This window comes from Leptidea sinapis, chromosome 17, assembly GCF_905404315.1.
Source record: "Leptidea sinapis chromosome 17, ilLepSina1.1, whole genome shotgun sequence".
NCBI classification, from domain to species: Eukaryota; Metazoa; Arthropoda; class Insecta; order Lepidoptera; family Pieridae; genus Leptidea; species Leptidea sinapis.
The window spans coordinates 5,671,101-5,688,442 of record NC_066281.1 but is presented as its reverse complement, the minus strand read 5'-3'; the positions used below and the strand labels follow the sequence as shown (position 1 = coordinate 5,688,442).

The window sequence follows — 17,342 nt, the reverse complement described above, 5'->3', positions numbered from 1 at the left end:
ATGTTTCTTGCGCAAAATTATTTAAGTCGTTTTATATAATATTGCGACAACGTACCGGAAGATGCAGTGTTGGTAGGCCCCTCACAAGATGGACCGACGATCTGGTCAAGATCGCCGGAATACGTTGGATGAGGGCAGCGCAGGACAGATCGTCGTGGAGATCTTTGGGGGAGGCCTTTGTCCAGCAGTGGACGTCTTCCGGTAGATGATGATGATATAATGCATGACACTTTGCATGTTTTTTTTATTATAGTTAGTTCCTATTAGATACCTACCTTTCAATTTAAGAAACGATAACGTTTGACATGTTTTATTTGGCCAGCATTAAAATTATTATTATTACCTATTAAAGATGAAATTATTATAGCCCAAATATACAACAAATATGTTGTATACTGGTTCACCTAACGAGGACCGACATAAAATTTTATGTATAGCCAAGTATATTAGTGTTAGTGAGTACTTACGATGACATCAGGCCCCCCAGGTTGGCCGGGCAGAGAAGCTGAGTACACAAGATAGGCGTCCGCATCGTAAAATGTTCCATAATGTGTCCGCGGTAGCATGTCTGCGCTTGATTCCTGTGAACAATTGAGTTAATAGTATATTACTTCAATTATTTCAATACATATGGGCATGCAAACAAGAAACCAATTAGTATGATATAGGTATACGTGTTATAGCAGCACAATCTTGTGACAACCTACTAAGGATCTGGCATCGGATCATAATGATGACTATGATCAAAATACTGGTTGGCGATTATCAATTCTGCCGTCATCTGGAAATGAATTCCAAATTGGCAAATAAATGAGCAAATTTTTCTTATTTTGCAGCTTGAACTATTTAAGAGGATGCAACTGATTAAACTACCGGGTTTTAGTGCACTACGCATGGCTAAGCTGTGCACAATTTACAGGGCTCATTGAGGTGTGCCACAAGGAGGCGTGCTTGGTGCGATCCTCCATCTGGTCTTTACATCAAATCTACCCATAACACAGGCGGGGTCGTGATGGGAACTCATGCTCCGGAACCGGCATAAGCAAGTAGTAGGCTTCACTTCTGTCATGACAACATCGGGGAATGTTTGACCACCTGACGGAACTAAATCGGTGCAGGTCTCCCTTACGACGCGTCGTATACATACATATACATTACATATACAAGATACAAGTCGCCGTATGTGGTTTAACAGACTGAGTAAATATTATTCCAAAAATATTAAGCCAAGATACCTTGGATTCTCGTCTTACGAGGAAAAAATACATTTATTAAACGAAAGGCACCGAAGATCCAGTTAAGGAAAGTCACAGGTGTTACTGGAAATAAACTGTTGTTATATAAATGGATTCTATAACCAATCTGGACTTATGTAGTCCAACGGGGCATAGCCTCTCCAACTCCAACCTACAAATACTGACATACAAGAACAACAAACAGAAAAACTTAAAAAAATATGTGATAAAGTTACTTATTTAATGTTTTCGTATTTTTAATTGTGCAAAAAGCTTGTTTATTATTCTTAGTTTCCTATTCTGAAATATTTTAATATATCTGACTTCAAAGTCTATTTTTGCGATATCCAAATTTTATAAATCGGAACATGTTGAACCACTTAAATCTAAAATTACGTAGAAATCACTAGAATTTCTCTAGACATAACAACATCTATAAATTATCTTCAATTATATTTCTTGCAGATAGCGTGAGGAGTAAATCTGTCGATCTAATTTTTTAGTGAGTAGTTGATTTAACAGTCTGTTTCGGTCAGCTGAGTCCACATAGCGGTATAAATACGAGGATGAAGTTATTTACACAAAATGTATTAAATCGTTTTGTCTTAGAGCAGTCATAGCTGAATGAGCTTATGACTCACTGATTGTTCACAAAAAAATAACGGGTTGCACTCCGGAAGTGCTGGCTGAAGTGAAAAATTAAACATTAACGTTGTGCATTTGCGAATATTTTGGAATGGTTAGGGAATAATTTTGCACGAATTTCATTATAATTAACAGTATAAAAGAACTAGTATTTATGTGGTAACAATACAATATTCATTTATTGCGCTTTCGTACACAGAAATGACCATTTATATTATATAAAAAATTTAAAACTTCAGAACTATTACAATAATTTTACATTAAAGAGTTTGTCTCTCAGAAACATCAACTTTCATCAATTTCAACGATTCGAATTTCATTCCATTTCAACGACTGTCTTACGAATTTTGGATCAGGTCACGTGGCCTGACGCGAGTTTAACATTTTATACCCATCTCAAGAAAAGTGCTCAACAACGCTAAAGAAGTTTTCATTAAAAAAAATAGAATAATAGTTGAACCTGCAATTTCCAATGTAATTATTTAAGACAATATAATTTGTGTTATTTTTGAGCTCAGAGTTATTTCATAAATGTTTAAATCGCAATTACTTTTGAATGAATCGATTTTCACGCAGTTTTCAATCGATGGGTTAACTAATTTTTAATCTAATCCCGTTTAATAAAGGGGTTTTGAGATTTCTCAAAATCTACCGGTCCAAATTGTATTAAAAATCTCAGTATGGTCAAGCCCTTTCGAATGGCGCCAATGAAATCGATCGAGCCGTTCAAAAGTTATAAGAGGTTTACATACATACATACATACACACACACCCATACACACAGACGTACGGACACTACCGCGTGAATAGTCAAAGGCCTTAAAACGTCGACACCTGATAAAAATTCGATTTTCGAAAAACGGGGATGAAACCAATAACTTCCCGAATTATTGTAAATTTTAAATTTTCTTAGCGGGATGTTAAATAAGCACTGCCGGCGATCGAGTTAAAGACGTTTTACTTCTTTATTTTTATTTTCCATCACGTGGTTTACTGATAGGTCTAGTATTTTTATATAATCTACCATTTGAACACGATTAAAGAAACATTCTCAATAGAATTTGTGCTTACGTATTCACTTATATGGTGATGATAATTTAAATTGCAAAATATTTGGCGCTTGCGCAAATTGCTTTTGAATAGTTTTAAGTACATATACTCCTTCACAAGAATGTGACTGATGCTGTGAAACGCGATGTCCGAACACTTACACCTGTTCTCTTGTTCGATGAGTGAACTCACTAGAGCTGCAAATAGTATAGTTTGTATTCAATTAGAGTAATATTATCTAGTTAATTAAGTTTTTCTTTTACGAAATATGTGTTTCAATGATAGTATTGTTATAACTTTATTTGTTCATTACTCTGTCGCATTAGGTTAAACTTGTAATGATGGATGTAGTGTGGTTATAAAAATAAATAAATAAATAATAATAACACGATTCAGGGTGCTGTATAGACATCTGAGCTGAGCAAAGTCGAAGCACGAGTAGGTAACTTTCATAATACTAAATTACAACTGACTAAACCACCCGAGGCCAGACTACGGTAGAAACAAAATTTCAAGAACTTAAAACAAACTTCAACGGATTAATTAAAGATTTAAAAAATCACTTGCCGAGTAAAGACGGTACAGAAAAATACTTTAAATGCCTCGAGTTACACCAGTCACTGGCTATGTATCTTGGAAAGCAACAATTAATTAATGAGTCCTACAATCTACGAGTCAGCTAAAAAACATGATGGTACTTAGGCAAAACATGACAGCTAAATCATTGAATAGTTGAATGCTAACCCAACCGCTTCAAATGAACGTACCTATCAAGAATTATGATGCTAATTTTAACCGACGGATGACCAAACGCAAGTAAACTTTCGTTTTCTCATATGAAATCTTAGAAGGTGAATTATTGCATGCTGCATCACGCTTCATCTGATTGTAAGTAAACGTTTATTAAATAAAGTTATAGTGAGTAATAAAGTTAGATTTGTTAATTTTATTATTATTGGTCAGTAATAAAATTTAGAATTAAAAGAATTAAATAAAAAAAAATTCTAGAATTAGTGTATCTAGAAAGCATTGTATCTAAAACAGAGGCAATTGATGACGATGTGTTGTAAGGGAGTAGGAAGCATAGGGTGGATTGGCTCAGCTTTCGAGCCAATTTGCGATCATACCAATTGAGAAGAAGCTCTAAACTCCATATATCAACATATACATTCTCTTTATTTTAAGGCCGTGTTGGTTCGGGAAAACTGCAGCTGGTAATTGATTCCAGAATAACGCGCAAGAGGTGATAGAATTCTAGACGTCAACATGATGATGGTGAAAATTCGCATTTCGACGTAATGCCCAGTGGTTTAATGCGGCTGCATGTATCCGAATAACTCCCGTGATATATGCGGTAGAAGATACAGAGAGAACAATATTACAAATTAGCTTTGCAAAGTCTCGGAATGGGGCCGACAAAATTTTGTACAATTCAACCCCAAAAAGACACAAGTTTGTGCGTTTACCGCTAAAAGCTTTCCCTTAAGGCGAAGAGTAAGAATAAAATACGCAAACATGATGTTTTTAGACAAGTTTTGTGGTGAATGTATAGCATTTCGAGCTATGAACACTATTTAATCCTGTTACACATATCCTTAAGTCTTATTTGTAGTTTTCTAATGCTTGCTGTTGGTTATAGTTAACACTGCTGAGCCTTTTTGAACTACCACTTTTCTTTGAAGTTAAACAAGTTTTTTGGCATGGCGTGACGCATTTTTTTGGTACTTCTTTCAGAAAAGTTATTCTTATAGCTTGTACTTTTTTGTGTAGGTTCATTTATTCAGATTAGTAGTGAATAACGAGGATTATAAGCATATAAACTGTTTTCCACAGAAGAATTTTGAAAATATTGGCTTTGTTACATAGATGGCGGGCCGGCAGCCGTGAACTGATATCGCTCAAGGTCGCTGGCATTTAGTGTCGCCTTAAAGGCCGGCATCACATCTTTTGACACCTGGTGTTGAGGATGTCCATCGGCGGTTCCTCACCACCCCCCATTCTCACGCCTCTAGCACGTTTGCCTCCTCTTATATAGATATAGAGAGGATTTGATCGTCGACGATTCAAGCTGGTTTTCGTTGTATGCATTCTAATGGAAGAAGCTGGTACTGGGGAGTACCCACCCATAGGTACGAACAGTAAGTACTCCAAGCATTTTAGACACCAATATGGCCTTCTCTTCCAAGTGGCCATGAGATTGAATGAATATACAAAATGGACAAAATAAGAAAAAGATAAGGAAATTAGTATGTCTCTTCAAACAACTTCACTGTGTAGACACAATTATTAAAATTAACGGTTCTAAAATGATAAATGAATGAAAAAATGATAAAAATAAATAAATAAACAAGGTTGAAATTAATAGTTATTTATTCCTTATTAAATTTCATCCCAGTGAGTCACTAAAAAAAATATCGAATTATATTGCTTCACTACATAAAAAGGTTCTTAATATCAAGTTGAACCTAAGGTGCTGGTAGACTTGGGCATTCATTTCTAACAGAACATCGAGCATTCGCCGTTACAATAATAACAATGGAATGCTATGCAAAGCTTTACATCGGTTCAGACAATTTCACGATCATTCTAGCAAACGTAAATTGTATTCTTCACGAAGATATCAGACTTACGATCGCGTGTACTGCATTCATACTTATGGTATAGCTTTAGGCGGGGGAACAATGTAAAAATTGTTCGGATCGTCAAAAAGCACGAAGCAAAAATATGATTCCTTCCTAGAATGCTGCCAGAATACTCGCTACAACGTTCCTGTTTAGCTGTCGTAAGATTTACATTCGTTAGATTGCTCATTACAAGTGAATGCTCTAGTCTATCAGCACCTTAATGTTCATTTATTTAAAAAATATAATGAAAGACTGGATGACGTTGATGAATACAGATTGCGGACACATTGTGCGTGCGGAACGTCACTCTCGCATGCGTTTAGTTACTTACGACTGCAGTTAATTAACGGTATTGTCACTTTCTCTTCACTTTGTTTATGTAAAAACTTGGCAGGACATATTGTACATACGGCTACTTTACTTTCTCAGGCACAGCTAAGAACACCGATATAAATAAATCTATATACAGGCTTATCACCAAATAAAATCAAATCAAAAACACTTCGTTCATCTAGGTCAAGGAAATATGGCCAAGTCAAATCAAAATCACTTTATTAGTCTTTTTCAAGAAAATGACACTCATACACGTCAAATGTTATGCTTCATACGTCTCATACATACGTTAGTATCCATCTCTACTCTGTGGTAATACTTACGTTTAATATACTATTATATTAGGCTTCATTTTGTACATTTTTAACCAACTTCAAAAAAGGAGGAGGTTCTCAATTCGTCGGTATTTTTTTTTATGTTTGTTACCTCAAAACTTTCGACTGGGTGAACCGATTTTGATAATTCTTTGCTGGTGCTTCTCGTGTGGTCCCATTGTAATTTGATCCAGATCTGACAGTGGCATCCATGAGAAAACCATAAAAGTCTTTAAATTTGCTATACATACGTATAGCAAAGTGGATGATAAAATTACGAACGATTTCGATGATTCTTTTTTTATTGGAAAGGATATACTTCAAAGATAGTTTCGTGAGTGTTTGGTTAAGTTCTTATTACGGAATCCATGACGAAGTAACAGAACTTTTCAATTATTAGGATCAAATTAACGATACTCGGCCGAATCTCTTTTATGCTATAGTATATCTACACATATTTAGACAAATTATTAGTAAGTGTACTTCAAATTCACTAAAATCATAAAATAAAAAAAATTAACAAAAAAACAACCGACTTCAAAAACACTATTCCAAAACAACAGCTGAAATAATGTGCACTAAAAGAATAAAAATAATTGTGTATTTTTCTACAATCTAATTAATTAATCTTATTCTAGTTACGATTATTGTAATTTTTGGAGTCGATGTCATCCAGGATACGTTTGTTACTACATACATAGTTATAGGTGAGATGTGCTTGAGTCGTGAGGAGGCGAGAGGCGAGAGCGAGTCGCGGCGGAAGGACACCGATTCCAAAAATTACAATAATCGTAACTAGAATTAGATTAATTAATTAGATTGTAGAAAAATACGCAATTATTTTTATACTTTTAGTGCAAATTATATCTATTGTTTTGGAATAGTGTTTTTGAAGTCGGTTGTTTTTTTGTTAATATGTTTTACTCTACACATACTACACTCGATCAAACAAGTCACCAAGAGATGATCACGAGCTTTTAAAATTAGAAGACCCATATGGACCAGTGGTTAGTAACCCTGTCTACTAATCTAGGTAGGTGCAAACATTTTTATGATGAATATGGATGTTTGTTTCCGAGTCATGGATGTTTATGTATGTTTTAGTAATTATATCGTATTAAAAAGGTTAATGTGTGCAAATATATAATCTAAGATCATTTATACGTCTAGACGGAATATGACAGATGTAAATTAAACGTCGAAAAAATTGAGTTTAGAGTTACCCTCTATTTTGAGCAATGGACGCACATCAACAAAAAGTGTCACACAAATCGCGAGTATAAGACGTAGCTTGTCATGCACACTAATCTAATATTTCTGGCCTGTTTTTATCGGTTGTCTAACAGCCAGATACTCCAACTAGACGCATAAATTATCTAAGTATAGTTATAATATAATCAGTATTATTGATGGTGTAATTTTTTTAACAAATAAACTTTATGGAATCTTGTACTGTAGCGTAAGTATAGACGTAAAGTAAACATAATTTATATACATATTTATTGAATGTGGTTCAGTAACAGGTATTAGATATTAACAGGTACAGGTACCTACACTTATTGTACTTAAATTAGTTAGATTTATTGGAAGGCTTATAAATGTAGCTATAAGTACACACAATAATAGGCAAACACAGCGTGCAATTTACGTTATGAACGTAGAATACCTACTAGATATAACGTATCTATGCTACACTAAGAAACACTGATAGTCCGGTCAATTTAGACATTCAAAGTTACATAAAGTCCCAACAAGCTGAAAATCAGTGAAATTGTTCAAAACATAATTATAAACAATGTTTAAAAGTTCCCCATCATTCCCGTGTATAGATTTTTTTTTATTCAAGGTCTAAGGCCAAAAAAAAAATTAGTTTCTCGCGATTTTCATGCACACGTTTTCACGCCACCTATGATACAACTACGGTAACAACTTTTATAACTTTTTGAATCGGTATATCTCAGAAACGGTAGCTCGTAAGAAAAAAGTATTGATAAACTTTTTATAGATAATTTTATGATCTACAATTTTTGTCTGAGGTACTTTCATGATAAAACTTACCGTTTTGTTGAAAATCGCGAAAAACTCATTTTTTTGGCCATGTAAAATTTTTTATTCAAGGTCAAACCTTGAATAAAAAATTTTACATACACGGGAATGATGGGGAACTAAATTAAACATTGTTTATAATTATGTTTTGAACAATTTCACTGATTTTCAGCTTGTTGGGACTTTATGTAACTTCACTCTCATTTTTTGGTCTAAATTGACCGGACTATCATGTTAATAAAATTTACGTAACAATTCAAGATTTAAAAAAAACTACGTTTAAAAAAAATTACATCAAAAACTGAAAACTATCAAATAACTAAAAATGTAATATAATACACCTTTTATGCAAACCTTTACCTTTAATATTAATAAAATACTATTATTTATATGTACTACCTATTGATAGGTTTAAAGTCGGACCCAAGCCCTAAACAAAATAAAACTTAATAGTTATTATAAACAGCTTACTTACTATAATTATTACCACGTGTAGCTGTCCGCTTGGGTTATTTTGTTCTAGACGAAGCTATCTATAGTGTAGGTTAGTACCTACACTAGGTACTAAGGTAGTCATTTGGCTTGCTTATATAATACATTATAAATTACATTTTTAGTTAAGTATTTGATACTTTTCAGTTTTTCTAGTAGGATTTTTTTAAACGTAGATGTTTTTTATTTTTTACTTTTTAGAGTCAATTAATAATAATAATATATCATCACCCTGAATGAAAACACCTAAAAAGCCATACACAAAAAAACAATTATATCATCCAGGTAGATAAAAATTTTCATAAAATGTTCATAACATGAAAACTACTGGGGCAAACTATATAAAATATTTATGGGACCTAATGGCATCTATTACGCATCGAGCTAAAGTAGAAGAAGTAACTTTAAGTAAATTTCTTAATGTATTTAAGGTACAATTACACAAATAACACCTTCTTTAGCAGAAAGTATGTTGTGCTGTTTGCACATCTCGTTAATGACATTATTAAAGACAAAATAAAGTTAAAAATATCATATCACTATGAAAACAAAGCAATTCTACAAAGAGAATACCAATTTCTCAGAATGAGCTGAGGCTAATGATCCATTTGAACCGTTACGTTCATTACTCAGTACTCACCCATACCTAGTCTAGACTCTAGCCAAGCGGAAAATAATTCAGTCATCAGTGTTATTGTCCTATTATTCTAAAAATAATTTTAATGTAGATTCTACAAATACTTCCGTAATGTCACTTTCCTAAAGTTCGCTTAGGAATCAAATAATTGAAAATTGTGTAATTAATATAAAAAAGGGAAATTATCATTCACAGGTATTGAAAATACCTGTCTAACCCTAAAATACGGTTGAGAGAAGCGATGTCTGGTTCATGCGTCATGCCCGTGAACGGACGCTACTTAGCTGGATAATCTTATCATCTAGAGCCTATATCTAACATAGAGATCTTATTTCGAGAACCCTGTTTCTGTTGACAAATTTAAAGCAAAATGGTTGCGAAAAGCTATGGCTGGCCTATGCGTCATGCTCGTGAACGGGCGCTTTTATATTTATTTCTTTAAATACTTTTATATTGTGTGTAAGATTTGCATTTTATGATTTACTAACATTTTCTTTTATTTTTTCAGTTACTTAAGTGATTGTTAAGCTTTGAATATTATGCTGCATAAGTGAAATGATGACGCTGTAAATATTGGCAAATAAACGTTAGTAGGGAACATGTCTGCTTACTTAGGGTGCAGTTTGATCAGACGTATTAACTTATAGGTTAATGTTTAGGCTACACAAAAATATGCAGGTAGTACTAAATATGTCGGGCTCCTGAAATATTAAGAAGGTATTGGTAGGAATATACGCGCGATGTTAATGTTGATTAAAAATAAAATTCCGGTTTCTCCTGTTTTTTTATTACTTTTAATCGGAATCAGCGCGTGTAATTTGCCTTCGATAACTAAATCTGGGATCACGGCAGTGCCAGCGCCAAATCGAGCAAAAACAAGTGGCACGGCCGTACCGACCGTTTTAGAAGCAGTTTAGACCATTTTCGATCCCCTACAACTTCGATGTGGACAAAACTAGAAACCTTTCAGTTATCAAACAGGCATTGTATTTATAATTATTATTTATGTATGTTTATATGAATTTATGTATGTTTAAGTATGTATATTGTATTAAATAAATCATTGTCTTGTAACCCATAACACAGGCTATATATGCTTAACTTGGGGCAAGATTATTTGTGTTAAAAGTGTGTCAATATTACATTATTATTATTATTGTATAAACACGGTATATTTCAAATTTCATTAAATTTAAACAAGCAGTTTGGGAATTATAACTAGTCAAAGTTTCTTAAACTTATCACTGACTGACTCACTGAGCTATCATCAAAAGTCTAAGGCACTTCTAGCAGACATAAACGCTTCAAATTTAGAATATAGTTTGTGTTTAATGTATTAAATAAAAAACAAAATATTTTGCGATTTCGGTCCACTTATCTAGATACACCAACTGCATAAATAACTTTGTAACGGTTAAAAAGCGCTTAGTTTAAGCCTAATTATTGAATCCAGTTTATTTCACTTTGACATTGATTATAGTTCCATTTTCACTGCTTGGTAAATTATGTAGCAAATTAAATTTAACAGTAAAAGTTAAACCAGGCTTAAGCGCAGAATAATGATTAATTGTTTCGGAACCATAAGTCCAGTTCTCACAGCTTTATGAAATAAATAAATTAACTCTATTGTTCCACGCTGTGAGTTCAGATAATGGTCGCCTTTTATCTCTATGCCATCTTGAATCATGTAGTCTATTATTCCACCTTTCCCGCAGTTTAGTTTGAAGCGAATGTTAACATCAATTTTAATATAACTTTCGATTGCCTACTAACATATTTTCACTCTTACTACCCGGTTACATCGTCTCTGGAACTGACGTCGATGACGTCACATCGTCGCTTTGTTACAGTGTACAAAACAAGCATCACTTGGATATTATTATTAATCTATATGTATAAAAATGAATTGCTGTTCGTTAGTCTTGCTAAAACTCGAGAACGGCTGGACCGATTTGGCTAACTTTGGTCTTGAATTATTTGTGGAAGTCCAGAGAAGGTTTAAAAGGTGAATAAATATGAAAGTGTTCGGAATTAAATAGATAAAACAATTTTGTTTTTCCTTTTATGTGTCCCCCGTCGTCCGATATTTGTTTTGTATGGACATATTTTCTATGAGACAATTTAGTGACGCACGGTTTGACACTTCCGCTGTGAAACAATTTCATTATAACAACAGTGAGCATTTTTACCAAATAATTCTTGATGTTTTGAAATATTATTGGCAATTTCCTATAAAACAGTGTTTTTTTTTTATTATCTAGAGAACAACGTCTGTCGGGGCAGCTAGTAATAAATAAACAATGATTTATTTATTCAGTGTTATAGATTGGTGTTGTGTTGCGATGCTGATTATTATTATAATGATAAAATATCAATTGAATAATCTGGGTTAAGTAAAAAAGTATTTGTTTTTCTGGAAGTACTATTATAGCGACATAGAACAACAGAAACAACTTACAGAACTTTAAAAAAACAAAAGTCAAAACATAACAATGAAAACTTCAAAAACAAGCAGTGATAGCACGAAAATTTCATGACATATACCTAACGGTAGTGAAACTGCAAACCGTACGCACGCAACAGGACGAGCGTGAAGGGGTGAAAGGAGAACGGAAGAGGGCTTCAAGTTCCAGCGAGGTCCAGCCGTAATGTGGCCGTGTAGTATATTATTTTAGTGTTTCCATTTATGGCTGGTCCGTATGCACGAATAACGACGACAGAATCATAGACGAGCTGACAGTCCTGTTTGATATTAAAAAAAATACTAAGGTTGAGTTGCACCAAATAACTTTAGCAATAAGAAACATGTTAATGTACCGGCTATGCAAAAAATGTATTGCACCATTTGACAATAATTTTTATATTGACATTGTCATAATTTTAACAGTTAACAGTATCGTCATCGCTTGTTAAAGCTATTGTTAAAGTTAAATAGCTAAATAGCGACCTGTAAAATATTTCAAATAAATATTCCATATTGACTTGATATTTCACCTTTTAACTTTAACTATGTCAAGGAATACGATGGTGCAACTCATTCCGCAGTCCATGTTAAAGGCAGTGTTACTGTTAACGTTAAATTTGACTTACTGTAAAAGCTTATATGATGAAAACAAGCCCAAGGAACTAATGCCAACCGTGGCTGACTGCTTACGACACGACAATCAAAATCGGTTATAGTAACAATAGTTTCACTTTCAATTTTTATCTTGAAGTATCTCCGTTAGAGATTATCTTCTCACTCGCACGCTTTGTATACAGGTGTCCTAAAGTTATGGGACATGAAGGGAAAGTACCTTAAATATCGAAGATAGGCTATTTTAATGTTACTTAAGAAGAGTTATTAGTTTTTGGCCATTCCTTTCGATTGGCATCATAAAAGTAGTAGTAGTTTTTTTTAAATTTAAGTCGGTTCGATTCCCAGACGAGGCAAGTAATTTTTAGAAAATCTTTGAATGTAGAATTACTAAATTTTAAAAATAAATAAAGTCTTCTTTCAGTAAAATAGCCTATATTCGATATTTAAGGTACTTTCCCTTCATGTCCCATAACTTTGGAACACCCTGTATACGCTAGTGTATTGTAAGCCTATGGAATTAATGCTCTAAACAATTAATGAGTATGTTTAGCGAGGCAATTGAAAGCGATGTGGTACATTTTCTTGCCAACGTTCGCTGTCTTTCTTTGTATATAGACAAGGCTTTAGAATTCATAACAAGGGTCGATTACAGACGAGCGCTCGAATTGAAAGATGGTGACGGAACCTTTCGAGTGAAGTTCGACTCGCACTTAGCGGGTTTCTATTTACAAGATTATTTAGATACCCTATAGTTAGGCATAAAGATAAACTCAAAAGCAAACTAAAATATTATTTTCATGCCTACCTTAAGCTGCTGTCAATAAATTGCTTATTAAAATAAGAAAGAATAAACTGTAAAGAAAGAAAGAAAGAAATAATGTTTATTGACGTCATTATACATTCTGATAATAGTTCTTAAAGTTATACTAATCTAATTATGATCTAATGACGCCAATGGGCCCCCAACTCAGCATAGTTGTGGTTTCGAAAGAATCCACAACGCTGGTCTTCCGTGGAAAATGATGTACGTGCCGTGGATTAGGTTACCTAGGAATAAGGGCTCCTTCATAGGTCTTAGATAATTTATATGTCTAAATAGAGCCTTTTTCTGCTAGGCAATGCATGACAACAGCCCAAGTTTATAACTCTTAATGTGTATGACAGCTACGTCTTACACTCACGATACGTCATTCACTTTGTTTTTGTGTGCGTGTGTTGCTGAAAATAAGGCTTAAAGTTCGCCGCTTTTATTATCGACACTGTCCCCTTTAGAGTCTATCTAGACGTATAAATTATCAAAGGGTTTTGGTATTAAATTTATAATATAAAAACCAGACAGCATACTAGGACTCACTGAGTACAAATTATTAAGAAATATATTAAAGCTTCTTTGACAACGAAGGCTTATCATAGTATAGTAGATAATATAGAGGATAGTGATGTATGGGTCTTGTTTGGTTCCGCGCGGGCTATCTTGAATTGTATTGCCGATATTCAAATCGCGATACAAACGTAACTTTTGATCGTAGATGGGTGAAAATTTGAAGTTGTATGTATTTTTTAATGCTGACTCATAATCAACAAATTAAAAAAAAAATAAAAAAAAAATTTCGTGTGGACCCTTAACATTTAGCGGGGATGAAAAATAGATGTTGTCCGATTCTCAGACCTACCCAATATGCACTCAAAATTTCATGAGAATTGGTCAAGCCGTTTCGGAGGAGTTCAATGTTTAACACCATGACACGAGAATTTTATATATTAGATATTAAATAGGCTAAGTTGTTATATGATTTAAAGATGGGCTGAGAGTTTCTTATCAGTTCTTCTCCCCATGTCAAAGCCCGTTTACGAACTGATGTAGCTTCATGACGATAACCAAGTGTTGTTGAGATATGTTCACAATTATAACTCCCAATCTTGTATATATCTTTACTAATATTATAAAGCTGCAGTGTTTGTTTGTTTGTTTGTTTGAACGCGCTAATCTCTGGTACTACTGGTCCGATTTGAATGATTCTTTCAGTGTTGGGTAGTCCATTTATCGAGGAAGGCTATAGGCTATTTTTTCAAAATTAGGGATCCGTAATAAAATTGCTATTTTCTAACACAAGGTCTAAAATCGAAAACCTATTGTTGCGTGCGCTGCAAAAACTATTGACAATAGAACAAAATGATGTACAGGCTATAATATAGGCAATAGTTTATTACTTATAAAACTATAGCGTGAATTATACTTTATATGGCAAAACAACGTTTGCCGGGTCAGCTATTAATATATAAAAAGGAAATGCTGTTCGTTAGTCTCGCTAAAACTCGAGAACGGCTGGACCGATTTGGCTAATTTTGGTCTTGAATTATTTGTGGAAGTCCAGAGAAGGTTTAAAAGGCGAATAAATAGGAAAATGCTGCTAAATTAAATAAAAACAACAAATTTGTTTTTCCTTTGATGTGTCCATACATAATTTCTAAGAGAGAATTTATTGACGCACGGTTTGATAGTTCTGCTGTGAAACAATTTCATTACGACAGCAGGGTGCATATTTTACGAAGTAATTTTTGATGTTATGATATATTATTGACAAATTCATATAAAAACATTATTTTATTTATTATATACAGAATAACGTCTGTCGGGTCAGCTAGTGGTAAATAAATATATTTCAATCACAGTGAAATTTAAACATTAAATAATCAGTTAAGTTAAATAATGTAAAGACGAGAGCTACATTTTATCACCAAAGTAATAGCAGACAAAAGTTAGTTCATAAAAACTAATTACAACAAGACAACAAAAGAAATCGTCCCATTGACGTACAGTTTCGTTTTTATTATTATATACCAGAGTTCTTTGGCCAGTGAAAGTCGATCTCGAGCGGCGCGTGATAGATCACTTGTGATATTGCCGCAGTGCAATTGTCGTCATTTCAACTTGATGCTTAGGCCTGAATAAAAAGGCATTTATTTTCTCGAATTTGATTCCTTTAGAATTCTTTTTGATTTCATTCCTAATATACTAGACACTACTACCGCTTCGGAAACAAATGGCGCACTGGGAGAGAAGAAGCGGCGCAAGAAACTCTCCCAGCATTCTTTTTTTTACACACACATACTCACGCATTTTTCCCGTCGGGGTAGGCAGAGACAAGAACATCACGCGCTTCCTCTACATTCATTACTCTTTTCATACATTCACATACAAAACGTCCCCAATTTGGTAGACGAATGTTCCACGGGGTCTCCCGCGACCGACTTTCCCACACACACCTGCCTTATATAACTCGTAAGCTTCATCCAGTTTCTTATTCATTCCTCCTCCAACATTCAACGTCGCAAAACAGCATTCTAATGCTCACTTTCCGCCCCTGTGAGAACAAAGCCGTGGGGTATCCGGCAGAGTAGAATAGACCTCCCTCACTCTTACCGAGGCGTCGTAAAAGCTGACTAAGGTATTTCGACGTCCGTAATATCATCAAGCATTTGACCAACCATTTGATCCGTCTCCAATCTTAGAGAAGGAAAACTTGAAATATACCCGGTATTCTGTCCCGCCGTTGAGGGGCTGGTTGTCAAACCTCAAAGACATCATACCGACGGAAACATGGTGTAGGAAAAAATACTGTAACTGTAACATTCCAGGGGGGTACCGGCAGAGCCGGAGAATCCCCTCCTCCTCCTGTATAAGCAAGACGAGGCTGCTCCTCGTATTCTGGGGGGACCAACCTAGCAGCTGTAGGTGGCGACGATATTCGCCATACGTCATGCCAAAACCTAAGACTAAATTGTTCTCTTTTTATGCGCTCGTTTTAATGAAATATACCTACAATATTGTACTCTCATTGGTATTGCTATAAATTAATCATAATCTAGTCCCAGGCTGTCCGATCACTCAGATATTCAGCTGTGGAATAGTAGGATTTACGACAGAGCAATTTTTTTATAAAACGTTTAAATCTATTTATAAATAATGCCTGAACAGTGGCTGGGACTTTACTTTAAAAGTGTATACAAAGGGGGTTACCCCCTTATTCATAATAGTCTGCTAACTTAAAGCATTGCTAATTCTCACTCTGTCTACTTCTATTGACCTAAGTCAGAATGAGAAAAATCACTACAAAGCGGCTGTTTAAAGTTAGCGGACCATTATGAATAAGGGGGTAAACCTTTTATGTAAGAATTGACTTTAAATACCGAAAAATTCACGGTAGTTATAACCGTTTCTCTCCAAATGAATATAACTAGTAGTTCTAAAAAAAATTTAATATTACAGTGTACCATATAATTCTTCGGATGGTAGTTTTACTTTTTATTTTTTCAAATCACATGTTACTAAAAAATTATAAATCGACCTTTTAATTTTCAGTTTAAGGCAAAACGTTCAGTTACTATTACATTTTTGTTGAGTTTCTTGCGCCCATCTGAGACATACCTTTTCCAATGGTTGGTAGTTTTTGACTTTCAATAAGTGATATCATATCCTATTTTAAATAAAATATTTGAATTTGGAATTTGAATAAGGTCGTTTCGAACCTATTCTCGTTTTGTTACGAGAATACGGATACTGGTGTATTTGTCTGAAGAACACGGCCAGTGCCAGGAACTCACGATGATGTCAGCTATAAATGGTGGCCGCTGTTTTGTCGTGATTCATGACGCGAGTAGATACCTCGCTCCCACTTTAATGAGCAAATAGCGTGCCACTTCGATGCGAGTATACGTAACTTAATGTACCGATTACGTGAATTATTGTCATGAAGTTTATAAAGTACAGGGAAAGTAATCTGTGGCGTCTTTGACGTATTTATTGTCTCTCTTTGGCTTGTGTAAGGCTGAGATTTAAAGAGCTTACTCAGACTTTACTGACGTAAAACTTAGCTGAGTGTGACA

At 34.3% G+C, this 17,342-nt stretch overlaps 1 protein-coding gene across 2 annotated transcripts in view; it reads right to left on the bottom strand.

Annotated features, from left to right (window-relative positions):
* LOC126969208 (villin-like protein quail) overlaps positions 1-17,342 on the bottom strand; it is a 45,106-nt gene that overhangs the window by 17,628 nt on the left and 10,136 nt on the right. For both annotated transcript variants that reach the window (XM_050814535.1, XM_050814534.1), the window contains exon 3: positions 468-581. In XM_050814535.1, coding sequence (XP_050670492.1) covers positions 468-581 — 114 coding nt within the window. The remainder of the gene's footprint in view (positions 1-467; positions 582-17,342) is intronic.